Source organism: Chiloscyllium punctatum, chromosome 20, assembly GCF_047496795.1.
Source record: "Chiloscyllium punctatum isolate Juve2018m chromosome 20, sChiPun1.3, whole genome shotgun sequence".
Lineage (NCBI taxonomy): Eukaryota > Metazoa > Chordata > Chondrichthyes > Orectolobiformes > Hemiscylliidae > Chiloscyllium > Chiloscyllium punctatum.
The window spans coordinates 47,056,571-47,083,648 of NC_092758.1; the positions used below are offsets into that span (position 1 = coordinate 47,056,571).

At 39.5% G+C, this 27,078-nt stretch overlaps 1 protein-coding gene across 5 annotated transcripts; it reads left to right on the forward strand.

The window, feature by feature from the left end:
• Positions 1–1,109: 1,109 nt before the first annotated feature.
• LOC140492108 (uncharacterized) lies at positions 1,110–20,219 on the forward strand. 5 transcript variants are annotated; one of them, XM_072590863.1, is made up of 3 exons: positions 1,121–1,208; positions 2,355–2,475; positions 12,083–20,219. In XM_072590863.1, the coding sequence occupies exon 3, from the start codon at positions 12,264–12,266 to the stop codon at positions 18,021–18,023; it is 5,760 nt and encodes a 1,919-aa protein (XP_072446964.1). In that variant the 5' UTR covers positions 1,121–1,208; positions 2,355–2,475; positions 12,083–12,263; the 3' UTR covers positions 18,024–20,219. The 5 variants fall into 5 exon arrangements, with proteins under 5 accessions (XP_072446965.1, XP_072446964.1, XP_072446963.1 ...); XM_072590862.1 differs by lacking the exon at positions 1,121–1,208 and adding an exon at positions 1,486–1,656; XM_072590865.1 differs by lacking the exon at positions 1,121–1,208 and adding an exon at positions 1,486–1,656 and having other exon boundaries at positions 12,628–20,219.
• Positions 20,220–27,078: the final 6,859 nt, after the last annotated feature.

The window sequence follows — 27,078 nt, forward strand, 5'->3', positions numbered from 1 at the left end:
ATTGTAGCAGTAGACATAGAAAACAATGCTTCAGTTAACTATTAATTAGAGTTTGTCTCTGTATTCAGTTGCACACAGTATAATGGCATTTTTGTTGGAAACTGAACAAAAGTTGTGTAAATCATCAATGAAAAATAGTTTTAATTGCAGAACAACTTGGAGGGATATTGTTGTGGACAAGTCCATCATTTTATTCTACTCAATTAATAAAAAGATTTTCTTTCTTGCAAAAGCTTTATCATCAAAAGAAAGAATAGATCCATCAATTTCTTTGCGTTGAAGGGAAATTAAAAAATAACTTCCAGCCAGGAAGAGTACAATTCTTTACCTTAGACATATTTTAGTTTAAAATGACAGTCAAATTTAAAATGAAAGTGATCCACCATCTTAATTCATTGTCATGTTTTCCACCTGGTGCTGTCTATTAGTACAACAAAAAAAAAGGTATTGTTTTCCTTTCTACTGTCCTACATGATGTTGCTGACTATGATTGGGATAGTTCTGGATGTCTTCAAGTATAACACTCAGCTGCGGTTCTTAGATGTGATCTTATGTGATAAATGTTTAGGGAGCATCACGGTTGGTGTCAATGCTCTCCTCATCTAATAACTGCTTATATGCAATTTCTAACAGTGGTCAGTGGATAGTCACTGGACACAAGATCCCTGTCCCTAGTTTATGACTGCAGAAATAACATACTATGTCTTGTTCTGATACCTAATACAGTCTGATAAGCTTTTAAGAGAAATAACTAAGTTTAATTGCAGCAGATTATTATCCATTTATGAAATAAAGTTGCAGTCTGTATATATTTTTAAACATTACAAATATCTGACTATAAGTTTGTATGTGCCCTAACACAGTTACAGAATGTTATTGTGGAAAAACAATTTTGTTCTTCTATTAAACTCCTCAAGCTTACAAAACAATAACTAGCCCCAAATTTTGAAATGTGATTTTAACTTTTTCAATTACTTGAAGTAGGATTTGCTCATGGCTGCTATTCTAGCTGAAGGGTAAATTTAGCTATTCACATGACAAATCCAGCAGAAGGTTTCATATTCTGTTGCCTGAGTGTGGATTTGGCACTTGCTGTTAACTATAACTACCTTGCTACAGACAAGAACATGTTCATTTGGAGCAAAAGCAAAAATGCCAGTTTAAAAGGAATTATTGCTATTGGAAGTTTTTGTAGCCACTTCAAACAGGTAGTCTTTTTTTAATATCTAATATGTGTGTAGAATTTGTTTTAGCCGAAGATTTGACTGTATATTACAATGGTGTCAGCAACCTCAGCATTGATCATAGTAACAGCTTAACAAATCAAACACGAGGTTTTGGTTGTTATGGTTGTACATATCTTCAAGTTGTATGGTTCAGGAGTTAAGCACTGGGAGCATGCACATTTGTGTTGGCTGTAAGTCAAGGGTTGTCATGCTTCTTCGACTAAAATTATAACATGGAGCCTTTGACCTGCTGTGCTTGTGATAGCCTCAGTCTGGTTGTGCATGGCTGCTGACACCATCGACTTCTCTGACCAGACTGAAAGGATTCCAGATGAGAAATGGAAATGTCTCTTTTATTCACCAGTTAAGGATATGCACACTCAACTTTTCCATTCATTTCTGAAGGTCATTGCAAAAGCCTGCATACCAGGTAAAAGTATTATATCTTTTTTTCCAATTGATTGCAGACTTCATATTGTATCATTGCTGGATCTATTAAATCTAATGTCTTTATCTTTTTTCACTTTGCTAATTACTAGAATAGATTATGTGTCAAAGTACAAATATACACAGGAATCTGTTATTTAAAACAATTATATAACAGATTTATATTTCTTTGATATATATATATCATTGCCTGACATATGTGTGAAGTTAGCTGGAGTTTTATGATAAGAAAGATTATAAATAGTACGTCATGTTGGCTTCTCTGCTATGGAGTCGCTTCTATGTCTGTGTGCATGACCATTGCAAAATGCAAAGGTTCAAGCAGTTGAGTACACATTCATATATCTTTAAAATCTGATAATATTCATATCAATATGTTGCACCAGACAGGAAATGCAAAAAATAGAAAGAAAATTCAATTAATACAAACATTGAAAATCAATTTTTCAAACTGGTAGAAACTATAAAAGCAAAGCAGTCATTCTAAAGCTGATCCTTTATGAAAGGATCTTTTCATGCAAAAGATTTCTTTACTGACTGACTTGTCTTGACTACATTTGATTGTTTGGAAATGTCTAACTAGTAGGAAATATCAAAGCAGAACATCGGAATCAGTTCAAATCAATAATTAACTCTAAATCAGTGAAAATACTCAACTTAAGCTTTCTATGTGACCTGTAGGTAACCTTCATATGGATGAATTTGGCCAATGAAGATACCGTGACAGGGAAAGTGGGAAAGCGGAACTGAACTGCTGAATTGCTCATAATAGAATGAGAAAAGATCCAACTAACTTTCTGATGTATGTTTAAAGACTTCCTTATTATTTTGTGTCTCAAAATATTTCTGCGTTGTGTCCTTATACTCACTTCTCATCAGCTCCACGCACTGAGAACAAAGATAAACAAAGGTCTGGCAATGTCTCAACTTTAGCTTATTTATCGTTGTTTTCAAATCCATCCATTGCCTTGCCCTTCTTTCACCCTGTAATTTCCAGCCTTACTATCTTACAATCTCTGTGCTCCATTGATTTCAGTCTCTTGCACATCGTCAATTTATTCATCATATCATTTGGTGGCTATGGGTTCAGCTGCCTCAGCTGAAATATTTGCAATTTCCTCCTTGTATTTTTCAGCCTCTCAGCTGTCAAGCCATTTTTAAAGATGCTCCTTAGAACCTATTAGTGACAATCATTCTTTGCTAACTGTTCATTTAAGCTACTTTGGGACATTTTAGCATGCAGCTGGTGCTGTATAACTGAAAATTACTTTACATATGATTTCTTGTAGTTGCTGTGTTTAATATGTTTATTAAAGCTATCTCCAACATGGCATATGTTGGGGAGGGACAGTGTAGACAACTCTGCACCACTACAGATAGAGGGGCAAGAGAAGGACTCCATTTTCAGCTTTATGGCTCTCCTGGCTGCTTGAGGTCTGTGCAAGAAGTGTTACCCAAAATGCCACTTTCACCAGAGGCAATATGCTTAGAGTAATGCAGCAGACAAGATCCGTGCTGGGAATGTCACTTACAAGGCCTGGAAACAGATGCTGAATAAGACACTAGAACACTATGAATACCATCTTAACTAAACTGTCAAATACAACTTACCCAATGAGGTCGCTCAGCAGCTATCTGACTCATGTATGCATGTGATTTTGTAAGCTGTGGGTCAACTGGTAGCAATCATTTCATTTGTGGCAATATATGTGGACAAAATATCCATCAAATGTGACCAAACTTTCAGTTGAAAGTATTTGTGAGATTTCTTATGTTATTGTAAATTAGCACAAATTAATTAGTATGGACTTAGTTTACTTGAACATTTCATATAAGTTGAGTTCAGCTCAAATTACAACTTGAAGTTACTGGTAACCGTGTATGCATCTGGACTCTAACTAGCTTTTGATGCATTGCACTCAGCAGTTGGTCAATAGTTTCATCCTGGTCCTTCGCTCTTTAATATATCCAACTGTTCAAGAAATAATACAACATCCCTTCTTACCTTTAAGATAAAAATGCATATATTACAGTAGTTGGAGGTCTATTGCACAGAATATATGTCTGCCAATTTTTTCAAGGCATATAGTGATAGCGTAACTTAATCCACACAATGTGTCACATTCCAAATATGGAACGCAAGCTCACCTTTTCGTCAACTGTCCTTCTACTCTGAGTCTTCATGCGGTCAGTCTTGCTGTTAACCTTATGTACATGCTTGCAAAAAGTCTTTGGGCAATGTCTGTTGTTGCTGCCAGCCTGTTGTACAAGCTTTTTGTTTGTTTTTGTCCCGTTGTAGCCTCTGGTCTTTTCTTTGGAACTAGCTTTCTTGCTACTTTAATGTTTCTGTATGTGAAGGTTCAACAACGCAACTGCTGTGTTTCTATCACATTTGAAAAAAAAAACACTCTTCTGTGCATTTAGATGTAACTCAAGATTTTGTTTTATTTTGTACAGTTTTACAGCCCAACTTAGGAATAACTTTCAGCCTGAATAGCCTCACAAATCAAGCATTACATGTTAAATGATTCTTTTTCCCTTATTCATTGATATGATGTGGATATCACTGGCTAGGCCAGCATTTATTTCCCATCTCGAATTGCCCAAAGGGAAGTTAAGAGCCAACCACATTATTGGGGGTTTAGTGCCACATGTTGGCCAGACCAGATAAAGTCACTAGTAGCCTTCACTAAAGGACCTTAGTGAATCAGATTGTTTTTTTCCCCAATATGCAATAATTGCCATCATTAAACTCTTATTTCCAAATTTTTATTGAAGTCAAATTCTACAATCTGCTCTGATGGGATTTGAACCCAGGTCCCCAGAACATTACCTGGGTCACTGTATTAATAGTCTAATGATAATACCACGAGACCATTGCCACTCTCAAAGCTGAAGTCACTATAATCCCAGCAAATCAAAGGAATGCATACTCACTAGAGAGATACCTGGTAGTGAGATTAATCTGATGGTCACAATTTCCTCAGGTGAGTGGAGACATTGAGAAGTAGAATCTTTTTGGTAATCCCAGCTGGTACAGGAATTGAATGTGCACTGTTGGCATCACTCTGCATTACAAACCAAATGTCTAGCCAACTGAGCTAACTGATCTGAATCTGAGGTCCCGGTGTGCGTGAAACTTCTGCAGTGCTTCAAGTCTTGTCTGAGGCTTTCTACTCACATCAGCATTTTTGTTTCTTTAGAAAAATCCCTAGTGCGATCACCATTCCATCTTATTTTATTGAAAAGTAGTGCAGATTTGGTTAACTTGAAAATCTCTTACAAGTTTACTTAACAGCTCAAACTACAATTTGCAGTTACTCATAATCAAGTATCTGCCCATTCTTTAGCTTGCTTCTGCTGAACTGCACATAACAGTTGATTGTATGGCTTCCTCATGGTCTTTGGCTTATTAGCATTGCCAATGCTTAAAGCAATACAACTCTTAAAGTAATAATATAGCAGATTTGCCACACGCATCTTTAAAGAGCTTCATACATGTTGAAGATGACACATCATACTGGGAGTAGCCAATTCCAAAGATTACGAGTGATGGGCAATAAATACTAGCCCAGCCAGTGATGACTATATTCCATGAACATAAAATAAAATTGTGGTGCATTAAAATTTCCTCATCAAATTATCTTTCACTTTGTACTAATTGAAAGATGTAACAATGCTTTCTAAGCCATCAGCCATGTGGAATACTGTAGAATATATTTTAAAATAGGTTCTAATTTTTGTATTGGCCAATACATTTGTGTGATATTTAACTCCACGTTATTGATTTGCCATCCTGTTTTGAGTAATTAGAGAGGAGGTTAAAAAGTCCTCGAGGGTAATAATACCTGGATTACTCCCAGTGCTATGAGCTAGTGAAAATAGGAATACGAGGATAGAGCAGAGGAATGTATGGCTGATGAGCTGGTGTGGGGAAGAAGAATATACATTTTTCGATCTTTGGAATCTCTTCTGAGTTAGAAGTGACCTCTATAAGGTTGCACCTAAACTGGAAGGGGACTGACTAATATATTAGCAGGAAGATTTGCTAGAACCACTTGGGAGGATTTAAACTAGTAAGGTGGTGAGACCCGGAGAGATAGTAAGAACACAGATCAGACTGAGGCTGGTGCAGTTGGGGAAAGGAGCAAGTCAAATAATCAGGGCAGGCAGGAGCAAAGTAGGGAATGAGGTAGGACTGATAAATTAAACGGCATTTATTTCAATGCAAGAGTTCTGACAAGTAAGGAAGATAAACTCAGGGCATGGTTGGGAACATGGGAATAGGAAATCATAGCTATTACAGAGGGGCTCAGCAATGGACATGACTGGCAGCTTAACGTTCCAGGGTATAGATGTTATAGGAAGGATAGAAATGGGGGAGGAAAGAGGAGGGGAATGGTGTTTTTTCATTAGGGGTAACATTATGGCCATACTAAGGGAGGATATTCTAGGGAGTACATGCAGTGAAGTTCTTTGGGTGGAACTGAGAAATAAGAAGAAGATGATCTCCTTATTGGGCTTATACTATAGACACCCCAGTTGGCAGTTGGAAATTAAGAAGCAAATTTGTAAGGAGATCTCAGTTATCTGTCAAAATAATAGGATGATTATGTTAGGGGATTTTAACTTTCCAAACATAGACTGGGACTGCCATAGTGTTAAGGGCTTGGATGAAGAGGAATTTGTTAAGTGTGCACAAGAAAAGTTTCTGATTCAGTATGTGGATGCACCTACTTGAGAAGGAGCAAAATCTGACCTTCAGTTGGGAAATAAGGCAGGGCAGGTGACTGAAGTGTCAATGGGGGAGCACTTTGGGGCCAGTGACCGTAATTCTATTAGTTTTAAAGTAACTAAGGAAAAGGATAGGTCTGATCTAAATGTTAAAGTTCTAAATTGGAGGAAGCCTAATTTTGATGTTATTAGGCAAGAGTTTTCAAAAGTTGACTGGGGACAGAGATTCACAGGTTAAGGGACAGCTGGAAAGTCAGAAGCCTTCAAAAATGAGACAGCGAGAACCCAGAGATAGTAATTTCTTGAAAGAGTGAGTGGCAAGGCTGGTACGTGTAGGGAATGCTGGATGACTAGCAAAATTGAGGTTCTGGTCAAGAAAAAGAAGGAAACATATGCCAGGTATAAACATCAGGGATTGAGTGAATCCCTAGAAGAGTACGAGAGCAGTTGGAGTATAATTAAGACGGGTATCAGGCGGGTAAAAAGGGAAGATGAGATAGCTTTGGCAACTAGGGATTCTATAAATATATTATAGACAGAAGAGTAACTAGGGAAGGAATCAGACCCCTTAAAGATCAGCAAGGCTGCCTATGTGTTGAACTGCAGAGGATGGGTGAGATACTAAATGAGTACATTCCATCAATATTTACTATGGAGAAGTATATGAGAGCTCGAGAACTTGGGGTAATAAATAATCTTGAAAAGGTTCCAATATTACAGAGGAGGAGGTGCTGGATATCTTAAAATTCCTGCATAACAGAAACGCAGAGTACTAGGTTAATGGTAAGAATCTTGATTTGGAGATGCCGGTGTTGGACTGAGGTGTACAAATTTAAAAATCACACAACACCAGGTTATAGTCCAACAGGTTTAATTGGAAGCACACTAGCTTTCGGAGTGACACTCCTTCATCAGGTGATATCACCTGATGAAGGAGCATCGCTCCGAAAGCTAGTGTGCTTCCAAATAAACCTGTTGGTTTATAACCTGGTGTTGTGTGATTTTTAACTAGGTAAGAATCTTGGTAGTGTAGATGAACAGAGAGATCTTGGTGTCCATCTACATAGATCCGTAAAAGTTGCCACCCAGGTTGATAGGGTTGTTAAGAAGGCATACAGCGTGTTAGCTTTTATTGGTAGAGGGACTGAATTTTGGAAAACATAACGTCATGCTGCAGCTGTACAAAACTCTGGTGCAGCCGCACTTGGAGTATTGCGTACATTTCTGGTCACCACATTACAGGAAGGATGTAGCATCTTTGGAAAGGGTTCAGAGGAGATTTACTAGGATGTTGTCTGGTATGGGGGGAAGGTCTTATGAGGAAAGGCTGAGGGACTAGAGGCTGTTTTTGTTCAAGAGAAGAAGGTTGAGAGGTGACTTAATTAAGAAATATAAGATAATCAGAGGGTTAGATAGGATGGACTGTAAGAGCCTTTTTCCTCGGATGGTGAAACTATCATGAGGGGACTTGGCATTGATAGGTATAGAACAAATGAGCAGTAGGGATGTGGTATGGCCTGCCAGTAGACTCACCAACTTTAAGGGCATTTAAATGATCATTGTGTAGACATATGGATGAAAATGGAGTAGGGTAGGTAAGTTGGGTTTCAGATTGGTTTCACAGGTCAGCGCAACATCAAGGGCTGAAGGGCCTGTACTGTGCTGTAATGTTCTATGTTCCAAAGGTGGATAAATCCCCAGGACCTGATCAGGTGTACTCTAGAACTTTGTGGGAAGCTAGGGACGTGATTACAAGGCCCCTCATTGAGATATTTGTGTCATTTATAGCCACAGGTGAGTTGCCGGAAGACTGGATGTTAGCTGGTGTGGTACCATTATTTAAGAAATGTGATACGGGAAAGCCAGGGAACCTGACATCAGTGGTGGGCAAGTTATTGGAAGGGATTCTCAGGGACAGGATTTACATGTATTTAGAAAGGCAAGGACTGATTAGGGAGAGTCAACATGACATTGTGTGAGGGAAATCGTGTCTCACTAACTTGTTTGAGTTTTTTGAAGAAGTAACAAAGAGGATTGATGAAGGTAGAGTGATAGATGGTGTCTACATGGACTTCAGTACGACATTTGAAAAGCTTCTACATGGTAGACTGATTAATAAGGTTAGATCACAAGGGAGACAGTGAGGACTGCAGGTACTTGAGATCAGAGTTGAGAGTGTGTTGCTGGAAAAGCACAGCAGGTCAGGTAACATCCGAGGAACAGGAAAATCGATGTTTCAGGCCAGACCAGAGCCCTTCATCAGGAATGAGGTTGGGAGCCTTGGGGGTGGAGAGATAAATGGGATGGGAGGGGGGCTGGGGAGAACGTAGCTGAGAGTGCAATAGGTAGGGGTAAAGGTGATATGTCAGAGAGGAGAGTGAAGTGGATAGGTGGGAAGGACGATTGACCGGTGGGACAAGTCATGAGTGCGGTGCTGAGCTGGAATGTTGGAACTGCGGTAAGATCGGGGGAGGGGAAATGAGGAAACTGGTGAAGTCCACATTGATGCCCTGAGGTTGGAGAGTCCTGAGGTGGAAGGTGAGACATTCTGCCTTTAGGTGTCAGGTGGCGAGGGGGTTGCAGTGGAGGAGGCCCAGGACCTGCATGTCCTCAGTAGAGTGAGAGGGGGAGTTGAAATGTTTGCCATGGGGCGGTGGGGCTGGTTGGTGCGGGTGTCCCAGAGATGTTCTCTAAAGCACTCTGTGAGAAAGTTGTCCAGTCTCCCCAATGTAGAGGAGACGGCATCAGGAGCAATGATACAATAAATGACATGTTTGAAAGTGCAGATGAAACTTTGATGGATGTGGAAGGCTCCTTTGGAGCCTTGGATGGAGGTGAGGGGGTCGGTGGCATGGGAAGGTGCCAGGAGGGGAGGGTGCCTCATTAGGGATGTGTGGACCTGACCATGTAGTTGCAGAGGGAACGGTCTTTGTAGAAAGCAGATAGGGGTGGGGAGGGAAATATATCTCTGGTGGTGGGGTGGAAGGTGAGAACTAGAGGCGAACTGTACTTGTTCCGGTTGGAGGGATGGGGTTCAAGGACATAGGTGCAGGACGTGGATGAGATGCATTGGAGGGCATTTTCAACCACGTGGGAAGGGAAATTTCAGTCTTTAAAGAAGGAGGCCATTCTGGTGTGTTCTGTGGAGGAACTAGTCCTCCTGGGTGCAGATGCGGCAGAGGTGGAGGAATTTGGAATATGGGATGACATTTCTGCAGGAGGTAGAATGGGAGGAGGGGTAACCCAGGTAGCTGTGGGAGTTGGCGGGTTTGTAAAAAACTGTCAGTGTTGAGTCAGTCATTGTGGATGGAGATGGAGAGATCTAGGAAGGGGAGGGAGGTGTCAGAGATGGTCCAGGTGAATTTAAGGTCAGGGTGGAATGTGTTGGTGAAGTTGATGAACTGTTCGACCTCCTCATGGGAGTATGAGGTGGCGCCCATGCAGTCATCAATGTAGCTCCAGAAGAGGTGGGGAATGGTGCCGATGTAGCTCCGGAAGATGGACTGTTCTATGTAACCAACAAAGAGACAGGCATAGCTGGGGCCCATGTGGGTGCCCATGGCTACCCCTTTTTCTGGAGGAAGGAGAAATTGTTGAGGGTGAGGACCGCTGCGACATTGAACGTTTCTTCCGCTGCCTCCGTCTCTGTGCCTACTTTTACAACCAAGACTCCTGCCCTCCCACTGAGGAACCATTCTCCTGTCTTCAACACACCCCACCCACCTGGACACCCTGTGCTGGCCTACTACCTGCCCTTGACCTCTTCATTTCAAACTGTGACCATGACATCAACCGCCTCAACCTGTCCAACCGCCTCACCCACTCTAATCTCTCACCTTCCTCGTCAACACCCTCAACACTGACATTTTTTACAAACCCACCAACTCCCACAGTTATCTGGATTACACCTCCTCCAATCCTACCTCCTGCAAAAGTGCTATCCCATATTCCCAATTCCTCCACCTCCACCACATCTGCTCCTCGGAGGACCAACACCCTCTACCAGTCTGCCGAGGACATGCAGGTCCTGGGCCTCCTCCATCGCCACTCTCTTACCACCTGACGCCCAGAGGAAGAACGCCTTATCTTCTGCATCGAGACCCTTCAACCACATGGCATCAATGTGGACTTCACCAGTTTCCTCATTTCCCCTCCCCTTACCCCAGTTCCAATATTCCAGCTCCGCGCTATCCTCATGACCTACCCCACTTGTCAATCTTCCTTCCCACCTATCTGCTCCACCCTCCTCGCTGACCTATCACCTTTACCCCCACCTCCATCCACCTATTGCACTCTCAACTACCTTCACCCCAGCCCCACCCCCTCCCATTTATCTATCCATCCCCGAGGCTCCCAGCCTCATTCCTGATGAAGGGCTACGGCCCTAAACATCGATTTTCCTGCTCCTCAGATGCTGCCTGACCTGCTGTGTTTTTCCAGCAACATACTCTTAGATCACATGGGACCCAGGGAGAACTAGCCGTTTGGGTACTGGTTCAAAGCTGGAAGACAGAGGGTGGTGGTGGACGGTTGCATTTCGCACTGGAGGCCTGTGATCAGTAGTGTGCCACAAGGATTAATGCTGGGTCCACTGTTTTTGTCATGTATATACATGATTTGGATGTGAATATAGGGCATACGGTTAGTAAGTTTGCAGATATCACCAAAATTGGTAGTGTAGTGGGCAATGAAGAAGATTACCTCAGAGTACAACAGCTCCTTGATCAGATGGACCAAGTAGTAATAGATGGAGTTTAATTTAGATAAATGAGGTACTGCATTTTGGGGTAAGGCAAATCAGTGCAGGTAATGGTAAGGTCCTGGGGTGTATTGCTGAACAAAGAGATTTTCGAGTGAATGTGCATAGTTCCTTGAAAGTGGAGCTGCAGGTAGACAGGATAGTGAAGAAGGAGTTTGATATGCTTGCCTTTCTTGGTCAGTGTATTAAATAAAGGAGTTGGAAAGTCACATTGTAACTGTAGAGGATGATGGCTAGGCCACTTTTGGAATACTGTGTTCAATTCTAGTCTCCTGCTATATAAAGCATGTTGTGAAAATTGAAAGGGTTCAGTAAAGAATTTTTGCCACAGTTGGAGGGTTTGAGGCTGAATATTTTCCCTGGAGTGTCAGGGGCTGGGAGATGAGTTTATAAAAGGTCATGAGGGTCATGGACATGGTATATAGATAAGGTCTTCTCCCCAGGGTGTGAGAGTCCAAAACTAGAGGACATGGGCTTAAGATGGGAGGGGCAATTTTTAAAGGAATCTAATGGGCAACTTTTTCATGTAGATGGTGGCGCATTTATGGAATGAACTGCCTGAAGAAGTGATGGATGCTGGTACAAACACAACATTTAAATGGATGTCTATATGAATAAGAAGGGTTTAGAGGGATATTGGCCAGATGCTGGCAAATGGGACAAGATTAATTTAAGACATCTGGTCGCCCTGGACAAATTGGCTCGAAGGGCCTGTTTCTGTGCTTATATCTTTATGACTCTATAATTTGAAATATTTCATGAGATATGAATTCTTTATGCAGAACCTCTGTATGTTGTGTCTGTTGTAATTTTCAGATGAAATTGCCGCAAATGATTTTTTTACTGAGTAAATTTACTTACAGCGGTTTTGCTAAATTTTGTTCTTGCTATAATTAATTATGTTCTTTTCTTCCAGAATTATAATGACTTGAAAATTAATCAGAGAAATTACTGAAACAGTTGGCCCAGTTACTAGATCACAATTAATGAATCATCCCTTCAGACTGGCAACATTCTTCATTGAAATAAGTTTACAGAATGTTAATTTGAAACTTTTATAGGGACACTATATAAAATACTTATATGGGTCTGAGAAAATGAATTATTTGGATGAAGAAGTTTCCTGTGTGAACAGACCACAAGAAAGTACATGTAACAGAAGAGATGAGTCTCAAGTTGGTTCCAAATTTATTTCTGAAATATCATCCAGTGCACCCTCTAATAACTCCAGAACAAATTTAGCTTTTATTTCAGAAGATACAGCTGCAAAAACAGAGTCTTCCAATCAAGTTTTGACAGAGGACAGGGGCCAAACTAAAGTAAATAGAATTCCCAATGAACTTTCTGCAGATCCTGATCGCATAAATAATATCCGGCATGGTGACTTATTATCTATAATAAAGAGATCATCAGAATCACCTTTGTTTCCCAAAGCTGATGACACTCCTTGCGATTCTTCAGGTTCCTATCACACAGCTATGTGCTCTGAAAATCTCAGTGACTCGAGTGGACAATTTGAGGACATTGAAGAACTTCCTACAGACTCTGTTGGAAATCAAGAAATTTCTACAAGTGAAAGGTCTGAACTTTTAACTAATTTGCAAATTGAACAAAGCAGTGACCTGTTAAAAAGTCCAACAAATGAGAGCAGTTTGAATGATTGCACATCAGCACTTCAATCTTATTGTTGTGAAGGACAAGGGAAATTATTTATGAATAAGCATAAAAAGGAGTTGTGTAAAGTAAGTCCTGAGAAGGACTCCTTTGAATCTGATGAAGAGATGAAGGTCTGTAGATTAGAGATCAAGAACGAGACTGATGTTGACTCTGATTGCAAAAAGAATGCAAAAACAATTGCTGATGCACATGAAACAACCACTGGCCCTCTGCAAAACAGCAATGCTTGTCATGTTGTAGTACCTGACGATACTTTATTAATTACTAATCGCAATTCATATATCGAAGGATTAGTCAACAAGTCAACTGAATATGATCCATTAGTTAAGGGCACAGATACCAAGAACTATAAAGGAGACCAACAGGTTCAAATGTCAATCACAGCCCAGAATAGCAAAACTGGAGAGAGCAGTAGCACAGTGCAGCTCACTAAAATTCAGAAGACTGGAATAAGTCTCCATGAATCCCCAAGCTGCTATCTTCAGCTGGGGTTAAATGAACCTGGAAAAACTTTTAAAACAGATACATTTGAAAACAATTTTAAAAACAATTCATGTGCGATTGGTAAAAGACTATATGGTGATTGTGTGAGTGAAACATCCAGTGCAGCAAGTGACTTAGATGAGACTGATTATGAAGTTCAAAAGTTAACTGCTTTGGCCTTTCGAAGTTTATCCTGCCCAAATGATGATTACCTTGATATTTATAAGTCTCAGGCACTCATTGATTTTTCATCACCTCTGTCAGAGGAAAACCATAAAAAACACGGATTGTCACCTTGCAATGGATTAGTCTACAATGGCCTTTTAAACAGTCATGATGAGTGCTCAGATTCCAGCAACAAAGCTTTACATTCTGAAGCTAAAGAAGATACTATGTTATTTGATGATTCATTTGACAGAGAGCAGTGCATTGATGTGGCTGTGGAAACTCATGACAAAAGCAAAGATTTTAGATCAAGCAGAACTGTCCCCAAACGTCAAATTGAATTTAGAAAACCACAGAGAAGTGAATTAAAAGTCTTTACTTCAAGGTGTGATATGAATTCCTGTGTTTGCACTGATCCTGTTGATGAAACTGAGAACAAAAAAAATTTAGAAGAGTTGCAAAAGTGTGAAAATGTACCTTTCACAGACAATATCAAAGATGAAGATAATATAGATAACCAACTAAAAGGACCAATCTCCATAGATAGGCCTTTGACCAAAAACAAATTTGCGTCCTATCTTATCACCAATGTTATATCCAAGAAAATGCAATTTGAGCAAGGTCTCAAGATGGAGCATGGATTAAATAAGATTACAAACTCTGTCTCATCAACTCCTACCTTGGTAAAAAAGGATTGTGGCCTTTCCACAATGGTTTCACAACAAGTTCAACATGAAGATCCTGCTTCAGAATGTGAAGCTGTCAAATTGATCAAAGGCAATTGCAAAAGGAACAGTTTTGAATTTAATAATGCAAACATTGAGGAAAACAGAAATGAGGAACAAAAATACAATTTCAATTGTTTAAAACGTGACTGTGGTCTGAATTTGGATGGAAAGAAAAACAAAAATATTCTCAACTGCTGTAGAAACAAAGCATTTAGAAATTGTAGTGAATGCAATATAGACAGCCAAATTGATACCAAGGAAGAGACAGCATTTGAATTGCATCCAAAAAAATCATGTCCTGAATTTCATGACCTAAACACTAATGCAACTGAGCAAGAGAAAAACATCAATGCACCATGTATTTCAGAGTTTCGAAATACAGATTACACATCACAGGTTTCTGAGGAAGAAATAATATTAAACGACAGAATGCAAATGGAACAGGTACCATTTAAAGAGAGAACAAGTGACATTCAGTCAGGTAACACCTCATGCAAAATTGAAGGAACAAATCATTCTCTTACATTAACAGCACCATACTTGGTACACAATTCTCAAATAGCAAATGCAAAACAAATCAAACCAGTTTCTATTGCCAAAGAGAATTCTGCTGTGGGTCATAACACTATTGGCCTTGGCCCTATGCATTCGATTCTTCCTACTTCAGTTGAATTAGACTCTGGACTGGAGCAAGATAAGGTTTCATGGTGTAATGTAAAAGACAACATAATTATGAAAAACAAAACAAAAGATCATCCTTATCATACCAGAGATGTGAGAAAACTGGCTCAAAATACTTACAGCGCATTGACATCCTGTAGTGTCAAGACTCAATCTGCTCTACCCAATCAAGTTCACAATTCTGCTAGTTTAGAAAAATCACTTTCAGCAGCACAACACAAACTATCACCAATTTTTATTGAATGTCAATCAATAAGGAGGAAAGCCGATGAATATGATAGCAATCATTCAGTGGACAAGAGTTATTGTACAGGAAGCTCAGATATTTCAAAGATTTTGTCCTCAGACTTCCAGCTACCTCTTCCATCAAATAAACAGAAAAACAAAGTAATTTCTGCTAAAAGAATAGGGAGTACAAATTACTCTATGAAGGAGAATGGAAACAATGCAACTGAACATTTAACCTGTCTTTCCAGGAAAATAATACCTGAAAGGAAAATCGAAGCCTTATCAATTTCAAATAATGCAAAGTCTAAATCATCATCTATAAAAGTCGAAGTTGGAGCAGAGAATCAGAAAGAATATTCAGCCAATTTTGTACAAAATAATGAAATTGATGATTTTGTACTTGGAAAAGATAAACAAAATAATGAATTCCAGCAAAGGCTGGAAAATATTAATACTCATTTATCATGTTCTACCACAAAAACTGAAAATACTGAAATGCCAATTAGCAATATAGAACACAAGAGATATATTGAAAGTGAACAAGATAATGAAAACAGATTTACAACAAAGTCCAATTTAAACAAAAAAGAAAATTCATTGGCACCCTCTAAAGATGTTACAAGAGGTAAGACTCCAGACAGAGTACAAGATAAAACTGCACTTTTAAACAATTCAGCCCTAAACAAAAATAATGATTCATCACAAAGAAAGCATGAATTTGAAAAGGATCTTGAAATAGAGCTAGAAAATCAGAACAATCAGTTAGGAATTTTTAATGAGCATATTGAACTGCCAAATGAAAATATTTATTTTCAAAAAGTTAATGTGAAGAATCAAAATTCAATTGAAAGCAACAAAGGCTTGGGTTCATCATCTTGGGAAGATGATCCCAGCAACATGACATTGGGTAATCAAAATAAATGTTTAAGGATATCAACTGCAAATGATAAAGAAACTCAAACACCACCAAGAAAAGGAAAACATAAGAAAGCAATGCAACTTAGATTGGAAAAGCAAAATAAAATGTTAGAAAATTTAACATTAGACAATGAAATGCTTTTGGTGTCACATGTCAAGCATGAACTGAAAAAAGAACCTCAAGTCAGTTTGGGAGATCAGAACAAACTGTCTAAAGATTCTATTTTTGATGTCGAAGATGAAAATTCATCACTTGATTACCCTAAATATCAGGTAGATCATCAGCAGGACCACCAGAGTACATCAGTTGACAACATATTACCAAATACAAATATGCATGAAAATGAGGTGCAAATGGGATTGCAAAATGAAAATAAATCTTTGTATAATGCAAGTTCAAACTGCAAAGAAATTAAATTATCACCTACAAAGTGTAATCTTAAAGAAGAAATCCATGATGTAATGGATGATCAAAGTAGTCTGTTGAATCATTGTATGCAGAACAGTGGGTATATCCAGTTACCAGCAGTTAAAAGTAAAAGTGAGAAAGAGTTTGAAATTGAATATAATACTCCAAAGAACACAGGTCAAGTTGAAATGATACAAAAAACTGAAAATGGGTTAACATTCATAAGTGAATTACAGCCATTCAAAGATAACAGTGCCCTATCAATAGTTTCACAGGTCGATAGAAAAAGTGCTACTGAAGACTGTACAGAAACCAATAATAACAAAGTTGCAGATGTGCAAATTTCATCTATGCAGATTCAAATCCCAAATGACATCAATTTAATACCAATCAAAACCACAGACAACCATCACATTTCTGTGGAATCATCAAATTATCCAGAAACTATTAAAATGTCATTAAATACCTCACTACAAGAAAAAGAAATGCCAGATGTTCATGAGAAATCAGCATTGTCATATGGTATTCAAAATACAACAGGTAATAAGCTTCTGGCTTCACAGGCTACATCAAGCTTTAAAAATTTGAATGTGAAGTTGCTGGAACCTATTCATCCTGATTCTAAATTATCCACCAAAACAACTGGTGATCAAACCAAGCAACAGTCCTCAGAAATGAATGTAGCAGCAGTGAACAAGGCATTCACCCAAGAGGAAGCATCAGTATTATCAGACCGAGTAAATTATCTGACCATTCCTGTTAAAGAACACAAATCACAGGCATCAGTCCAATTACAAATGCCTGCTTCTCCACAACTGATTGTTCCTAAACCAAGTCATTATTCAACAACAACTAGCTTTTGCCAACAAAATTGGGAAACACAAGATCCCCATAAACAGGAAGAACAGACATTGCCTCATCAAGTCCCTGAGGACTTTCAATCATTTGGTACATCTCTACAGCCTCCATTTTATACTTCTGCTCAGGTGCCACATCAAACACCAACTTCAACTGAGCAAATACCAAATACAGAAAACTGTAATAAACTGCCTCAATCTCCTCACTTTTTAGCCAATCCCCAATTCCCTTGCTTTCAATACATCCTACCAGATAAAAAAATGCTTATTGATCCAGAGACTGGAAAACATTATTTCATCGAAACACCGGTACAGTCCCCACGTAAACTGCTGCTAGATCCAGAAACCGGTTGCTATATTGAAATAATAATACCTCAGCAACCATATTGTGGATCAACATTCTCTCCATGTGTTCTATATCCGAATGCCTTGAGACCCTCATACATACCCAGCATGCAATGTTCTAAATTATTTTCACCATCTCTACCCACATATTCTGGCCCATCTTCTGAGACCACTGAAGTACAAATGTATCCAAATCTAAAGAGCACAAAGGACAAGCAAGATCACAAAATGAATACCCCAAATAATCTATTAGCTGAATCTAACTACATGGAAAATGCATATTATATTCCAACAGGCATGCCTGTAAAACCTAATCCAGCACAGACTAAAGATTTATCAGATTCCCACACACAAAATCTTGTGTAGAAGTCAAAAGCAACCCAACAATTACCTTATCACTGCAGAAAACATAAAGAAAAAGTGATGCTGTTCTCTACTTGACTACTGTTCACTAATTTCTTGTGCATTTGGTTAAACTCACAAGATGCTTAATTATGCTTTTTGAAATCTTCCTTAACATTTCTCTTTGCATTAGTAATACTCATAAATTTAATAAAGAAATCACATTATGCTGGCTTTTTTTGATGGTATCTATATTTGTTGGAATATCTGTAATTGTTATGCATAAAAACATTGATATTTAACATTGTAATTCTGAAACAACATTTAAATTTGGCAATCTAGGTTTGATTTTGACTTTAGCATATTTGATGGGGATGAGGTAGCTAAGTAATCAAAATAGTTTTACTCCCTATCACTGTATTTCTGGCATATTTATACCTGCCACCATTTTAAACTGTGCTGTTTTTCTCATAGGGAAGGCATATATCATGGAAGAATGGGGTCCAATTTTGTGATTTGACTTTAACTACAGTCATAAAAATCGACAGTAAATCCTGGCAGGAAGTAGAGTCAGCTTCAGCAAAAGGCCAGGAGAAAGTAAAAACTACTGATGCTGGAGATCAGAGTCAAGAAGTGTTGCGCTGGAAAAGCACACTCTTGATGACGGGCCTATGCCTGAAGCATCAACTCTTCTGCTCCTTGGTGCTGCCTGGCTGCTGTGCTTTTACAGCAACACACTTTTTGACTCCAGCAAAAGGCCAAACCATTTGTTTAAGGTTTCCTAGTAGGCCGGGGGAACTGACTTTATTTAGCACCAAAAAAAAAGGAAAATCTCAAACAAACCCCAAGTCTTTCTCCTCCTTGATCACTCATCTAATGTTAGGCTTTCATGTCTGAGGCCAGCTGCAACCTGAAATCCAGCTCATACTCCATGCTTGTTTCTCTGATTGGTTTCCTTTGCCTCTTGGGATGGCTTCCCCTGCTGGAGGACAGTTCTTCAGGAATTAGACATTCTTGACATTCAATTTCGGTAGAGGTATATTACAGGCAAAGCTGGTCCTGTTGACACTTGATAAACATGTAAGCCTGCTTTCTAATGGGAGTCACAGGACAGGGCAAAAAAATGGCAGATTAATTGAATAGGTATCAGTCTTCATGGGGAAGATACCACCAACATACCAGAATGTCAAGAGAGTCAGGGGACAGAGTAGTGTTGTAGACATGACCAAGGAGAAGATGCTGGGAAGCTGAAAGGCCTGAAGGTGGATAAGTTTGGTGAGCATTTTGGTAGGAAGAATGGAGGTTTAGACTATTTTCTAAATGGGGTAACACTTCAGAAATCTGAAGCACAAAGGAGTTAGGAGTCCTAGTTCAGGATTCTCTTAAGATTAACATGCAAGTACAGTTGGCAGTTAGGATATTAGCATTAATTTCAAGATGGCTAGAATAGAGCTGTACTGTTGAGGCTGTATAAGGATCTGGTCAGACTGCATTTGAAACATTATGAGTAGTTTTGGGACCCATAACTAAGGAAGGATGTGCTGCTGGGGTCCAGTGGATGTTTGCAAAAATGATCCCAGGGATGAAGGGTTTGTCATATGGGGAGTGGTTGAGGACTCTGAGTCTGTAGGCAATGGTGTCATGAAGGATGGAAATGGAGGACTGTCCTTCAAACTTGCAGAAGATTGAGAGGCCCGGATAAAGTGGATGTGGGAAGATGTTTCCACCAGTATAGGAGACTAGATCCTGAGGGCACAGACTCACATTGAAGGGATGACCCTTTGGAACTGAGATGAGGAGAAATGTCTTCAGCCAAAAGGTGGTTAATCTGTGAAATTCATTGCTGCAGAAGGCTGTGGAGGCCAAGTCATTGAGTGTATTTAAGACACAGATAGATAGGCTCTTGATAAATGAAAGGATCAAAGGTTATGGGGGATAAGGCAGGAAATGGGGTTGAGAAACATATTAGTCAAGATTGAATGGTGAAGCTGACTCACTGGACTAAATGGCCTAATCCTGCTTCTGTATTTTATGATATTGTGAATCATAATTGGACTGCTGCTGACTACTCCTGTCTTCTTAGCCCAATAGCACTAAAACTACTATTCTTGTTATGAACTCATGCTTTATTTAAAAAGAAGTTATGACTTTCCTAGCTGGAAATAATGATTACATTTAATAAAAAAAATGAAAAAACATTTCAGCATCTCAGAACTGCAGCCTTTAAGATGACTGAATAATTTTATCCTTGGTCAATATAAATTTGAAAGCCGTTAAGTGGAGACAACCTATCTATAATACTCTAGTAGAAACAATTCCCTTGCAGGACTGTGAACGGGGCAATCTCTTAATAAATTCACAGAACATATGGACAATGATCCAGATGGGGATTAGGCCTCAGAAGGAATCCACTTACATTCCTTAAAAGAAAACTCTTTGCCACTGTTGTAAACCAACAATCTTCCAGTATTTTCTAAAGTCCAAAATATAGAAACTGGATCTCATTGTACCCACTGTGGGAGTGTAAAACAAATCACAGTGAGTGTTGATATTGGCTAACCTTTTAAACTCCAGGAATGCATGAAATATCAATGACCCGATACACATTTGAGCCACTTCTCACAACCCCAATGACCATCTTAACAGATTTCAGTCTTTAACATATGTAAATGAGGGACATGGTGCTTGTTTTAGGTTCTGTTTCCTTTGCAATAAGCAGCCAAGATGCCAGGCATGTTCTACTCAGGATTCCTCATCATGTGTTACTGTAAGGTACATTTACACACAACATACTTCTGTGGAGCCAGGATCATTTAGCTCTACTGTTTTTCAAAGCATAGTGATTGTCCCATAAACCAATCCCCTCATCCTTTTCCATTTATCTCTGGACTTAACTGAGAGCCATTACTGACCATGCAGAAATGTGGACATTACCGGCTTGTGAACTTTCATTGGAGATACTACAGGTCCTGTGGAACACTTATGATTTTCTACATTTGAAATGCAAGGGAGAGATAAAGAATAGCTTTTAGTGCCAAGGGTAAACAAGGAGAGATAACTGGTTGTTGAAATAGCTTCAGTGCATTATGAAGAGTGTATGTGATCGAAGTTAGAAGGGAAAAAATCAATGTTGTGAAGGAACCCTAAGTCATCATAATTGGACAGTCCTCCTCCACTTTCATACCCAACCACATGTCAGTTCCGAAATCCAGACTTCTAATGGTAACAAGTTTCTGGCTTTGGCATTCTCCAGTAGCACTCTGTTCTTCCCTGCAAGAAAGAAGGATGTGTGCGCGATAGTGATAGCCTTGTGAACTATTTTGAGATGGTGGCTGTCAGAGTCAAATAACATGACTGTTATTCACCCATATCTCTGACATTGCACATAAGAGTTCTAATAATATTAAGCATAGGGATAACAAATTGTTAGTAGGAAGTATGATGTGTAATATACCTTCTTTTAAATGACCAAAAGCAAGCTTTATTGAACATTACTATACAAGTGGAAGGTAAAAGAGGAAAGACATCTTGTGTTGGATCCTACAGACCCATACCCAATTTTATGTGCTCCAGCATTATTATGATAAGGCTTCTTTTGCACATGTTCAGTAGCTATATTTAAAATAAAAGATACAATTCACCTTAGTTTAAATATTAAACTCTTTTATGGGACCCTTTTTTACCACTAATCTTTAACCATGAACATTTGATGCTTTTACTCCACTTCTCCCGTTCCCCACTCAATCTTAACAAATCTCTTTCACTCAAAAGATCTATCAGTACACATTGTTCGCATTGAGAATATGTAGGATATATGCATTTTCTTGTCATTTCTTTGGAAGATCAACAAATTGATGCAATGGAATCACAGCTTTTGACAACAGCTGGTCTCTGTGTTTTGGCCAACATGAAGATCTGTGAAGCAGTGAAGCCCAACCAAGGAAAAAAAATGTTTTAAAAAATAAACATGAAAGGACACAAATAATCACATCGTCTTGGGAAGCAAGACAAGGAAGTGGAATTCTTGCTCTCCTTTCTAGCTGTTTTGAGCTGTGATCTAGGAATGGATGTAATAGATCAAAAAAGATGAAGTGTTTCCGAAATTAATGTTTGGAGGCAAGTCAATAAAGACGTACTCATTACTTGTAGGCTGGGATTATTTTCTTTCAGTCACAGTGACACTTGTGGAGCTGTGGGCAAAGACAACTCAGGGACTCTATGAGAATTGTACCCATCTTGGACAGCAGAAACATGGAGAGCTACAAGAAAAGAAAGCTCCTTCCCAAGATGACCTCTGTCCTTTACAAGTGAATGAAGAGATCATTACTTCTTAACTTGCAGAGAGAATTTCAGGACATTGTTTGCTGTGGTCTTGTAGAGTCATAGAGATATATAGCACAGAAACTGAATCCTCGGTCCAACTTGTTCATGCTGTCCAGATATCCTATATTAATCTAATCTCATTTACCAGCATTTGGCCAACATCCCTCTAATCCCTTCCTATTCATTTTTCCATCCAGATGCCTTTTAAATTTAATTGTACCAGCTTCCACCACTACCTCTGGCAGCTCATTCCACACATGCAACACCCTCTCTATGAAGAAGTTGCCCCTTAGTCCCTTTTATATATTTCCTGGGGAAAAAATCCTTGCCTATTTACCCTATCCATGCCCCACATAATTTTCTAAGTCTCTACAAGGTCACCTTTCAGCCTCCAATGCTCCAAGGAAAAAAGCTCCAGCTTATTCAGCCTCTCTCTAGAACTTAAACCCCCCAACCTGCAAGGCTTGATTGAATTTTTTGACTGCTAACAATTGTGCTTTTAGCACGTAGGATCACTGAGGAAGTTAGACTGTTTCAATTCTTGTTGTGTTCGTAGGTGTTCCAATATTCAACTTTAATATTTGCCAATGCATTGTATGCTTCTAGGAGATGAATAGTCTGGTCCTGCAGGCATATAAAAAAGAAACTCTCCACTGCTACTGTTGCTTGATAATTGGTTTGTCTTGTAGCTTCAATCTGCCATCTGCACAGATCAACAATTTCTAAATAGAAGAAGATAATTCATAACTTACAGCAAAGATGCATTCCAATGTGGAAGAAGGATTCAAGGAAGGGGATAAATGAGTACAGTTAACAAAGGGAGTGAATTGTAGTGTCAAATTGAAGGAAAATAAATTGAAGGAAAATATAATGTGAGAAAGACAAATGGTAAACCAGAGGATGGGATAAGTTTGAAAAGGTTTAAAGTTCAAAGTTTGGGAGAAGATTTGTAGCTTTGGTACTCGTTGTTGTGGTTCTGTTCGCCGAGCTGGGAATTTGTGTTGCAGACGTTTCGTCCCCCGTCTAGGTGACATCCTTAGTGCTTGGGAGCCTCCTGTGAAGCGCTTCTGTGATGTTTCCTGCAGTACACCAGAACTGCAAAAAGAGGAAGAAGAACACCTATACAATGTATTTGCCAAAAACGGATACCCCCGCAATTCCATCAACAGATGTCTAAGGGAAAGACAACGGAATGAGGACATGCCACAACCCAAGGGACTAGCCACACTACCATATATCAAAAACATTTCTGAACTGACAGCCAGACTACTGCAACCACTAGGACTCATAACAGCACACAAACCAACAGCCACTCTCAGACAACAATTCACCAGGACGAAGGACCCGATACCCAGCATGAGCAAAACCAACATCGTGTACAAAATTCCATGCAAGGACTGCACAAAACAGTATATAGGACTAACAGGAAGACAGCTAACTAGCCACGAAATGACACAACCAGCTATCCTTAGTAGCCACACACGCAGATGACAAGCAGCATGAGTTTGACTGGGACAATACTACTATTATAGGACAAGCCAAACAGAGAACAGCCAGGGAATTCCTAGAAGCATGGCACTCATCCACAGATTCAATCAGTAAGCACATTGACCTGGACCCAATATACCAGCCACTGCAGCAGACAGCTGGAACAGACAACCGGAAGCGGCAGATACAAATCACTATAAATGCCAGAGGAAACATAAGACCATAAGACATAGGAGTGGAAGTAAGGCCATTCGGCCCATCGAGTCCACTCCGCCATTCAATCATGGCTGATGGGCATTTCAACTCCTCTTACCCGCATTCTCCCCGTAGCCCTTAATTCCTTGTGACATCAAGAATTTATCAATCTCTGCCTTGAAGACATTTAGCGTCCCGGCCTCCACTGCACTCCACGACAATGAATTCCACAGGCCCACTACTCTCTGGTTGAAGAAATGTCTCCGCATTTCTGTTCTGAATTTACCCCCTCTAATTCTAAGGCTGTGTCCACGGGTCCTAGTCTCCTCGCCTAATGGAAACAATTTCCTAGCGTCCACCCTTGCCAAGCCATGTATTATCTTGTAAGTTTCTATTAGATCTCCCCTTAATCTTCTAAACTCCAATGAATACAATCCCAGGATCCTCAGCTGTTCCTCCTATGTTAGACCTACCATTCCAGGGATCATCTGTATGAATCTCCGCTGGACACGCTTCAGTGCCAGTATGTCCTTCCTGAGGTGTGGGGACCAAAACTGGACACAGTACTCCAAATGGGGCCTAACCAGAGCTTTATAAAGTCTCAGTAGCACATTGCTGCTTTTATATTCCAACCCTCTTGAGATAAATGGCAACATTGCATTCGCTTTCTTAATCACGGACTCAACCTGCATGTTTATCTTTAGAGAATCCTCGGCTAGCACTCCACTCCCAGATCCCTTTGTACTTTGGCTTTACGAATTTTCTCACCGTTTAGAAAGTAGTCCATGCTTGTATTCTTTTTTCCAAAGTGCAAGACCTCACATTTGCTCACATTGAATTCCATCAGCCATTTCCTGGACCACTCTCCCAAACTGTCGAGATCCTTTTGCAGCCTCCCCACTTCCTCAGTACTACCTGCCTGTCCACCTAACTTTGTATCATTGGCAAACTTCTCTAGAATGCCCCCAGTCCCTTCATCCAGATCATTAATATATAATGTGAACAGCTGCGGCTCCAACACTGAACCCTGCGGGACACCGCTTGTCACCGGCTGCCATTCCGAAAAAGAACCTTTCATCCAACTCTCTGCCTTCTGTCAGACAGCCAATCCTCAACATCACAGAAGCGCTTCACAGGAGGCTCCCAAGCACTGAGGATGTCACCTAGACAGGGGACGAAACGTCTACAACACAAATTCCCAGCTCGGTGAACAGAATCACAACAAGGTTTAAAGTTTTGAGAACTAAAGGTGATCAAAATTGAGAGATAAAATGAACCAATGAGACATAATATAAAAATGGTCAGCAAGAGTTTCCTTAAATGCATAAAAACAAAAAGAGAGGCCAAAATGAACAGAGGCTCTGGAGAGAATGAGACTAGAGAAACAATAATGGAGAACCAGGAAATGTAAAGGAGTTGAATAAATACTTTGCCCCAGTCTTCATGGTCACGGACACTAATAATATTCAAAAATACTGAATAATCAAGAAATCCAAGGTGGGGAGGAAATTGCCACACTAACCATTACTAGAGAGAAAAAAAAAGCAATCTAATGGCCACTATGTCTCCTGGACCTGATGCATCTGAGGATTTTGAGGAAAGTAATTACAGAGATAATGGAGCTACTAGCAATAATCTTTCAACAATCATTTGATTCTGGAAAAGTCCCAGAGGATTGAAAACTACCAGTGTAGCACCTTTATTCAAGAAGGGAAGGAAATAAAAATAGTTAACTTTAGATCAGTTAGTTTAACATTTATCACTGTGGAGTCTGTTATAAAGAATGTAATAGCATAACATGTGGAAACACATGATAAAACAAGCAAAGTCAGCATGGCTTTATGCAGGGGAAATTTTGTCTGACTTCTTATTACATTCTCTGAGGATGTAACAAAGGTTAGACAAAGGAAACCAGCAGGCATATTATATTTAGACTTCCAAAATGCATTTGATAAGGTATTGCATACAAGGCAATACCTTAACAAAATAGGAGCTATTGTGTTGAGGCTGGTGTATTGGCATGGATTGAGAATTAGCTAACAAACAGAAGTCAGAGATTTGGGATCAAGGTGATATTTTCAGGATGGCACCCTGTAAATGTCATAGGGATGAGTGCTGAGCCCATAATTATTTACAATATATGTGAATGACTTGGAAATGAATATGCTATAGTCAAGTTTGCAGTTGACACAAAAGTAGGTTGGAAAGCAAGTAGTAAGGATACCCAAGGAGTCTACAAGGAAAATAGACATGGTAAGCGATTGGCAAAACATTGGGAAATGTAACATGTGGAAAATTGAGGCTATGCATGTTGATACGGAGAAGAAGGAAGCTGAATATTGCTTAAATGGAGAAAGATTGCAAAAATCTGCAGCCCAGAGGGAATTTGGGATATTCAAGTATGAATCGAAAATGGCTATCATCCAAGTTCAGCAAATAATAGAAAAGGTAAATGAAATGTTGGCCTCTATCTCAAAACAAATAGAATATATAACTAAGGAGCATTTGCTAAAACCACACAAGGCACTAGTCAGACCACAATTGGAATGCTGTGAACAGTATTGGGCTCCTTGTCTAAGGAAAGATATGCTGGCATTGGAGGCAGAGGAAGGTTGATTCCAAGTATGGAGGGAATTTCTAATGGAAGGGGGTTGGTTAAGTTGGGCTTGTAATCATTAGAGTTTAGAAGAATGAGTGGTGACTTTATTGAAACATATAAGATTCTTAAGAGGCTTGGCAGAAGAGATGCTGAGACTATATGCTCTCCCTTGTGAGACAACTTAGGAACAGAAAGCATCATTACAATGCAATGAGTTGCCCATTTAAGTCAGCAATGAGGAATGTTTTTGTTCTCTCAGAGGGGAGTGAACCTGTGGAACTCTTTACTGCAGAGGGCTGTTAAAATTGGATCACTAAATATATTCAAGGCTGAGATACACAGATTTTAAATTAGTAAGGGAATCAAAGCTTATGAGGATAAGGCTGGAAATTAGGGTTGAGAATTATCAGATCAGTCATGACCTCATTGAGTGGCAGAGCAGAATCAATGGGCTGAATGGTCTAATTCTGCTCC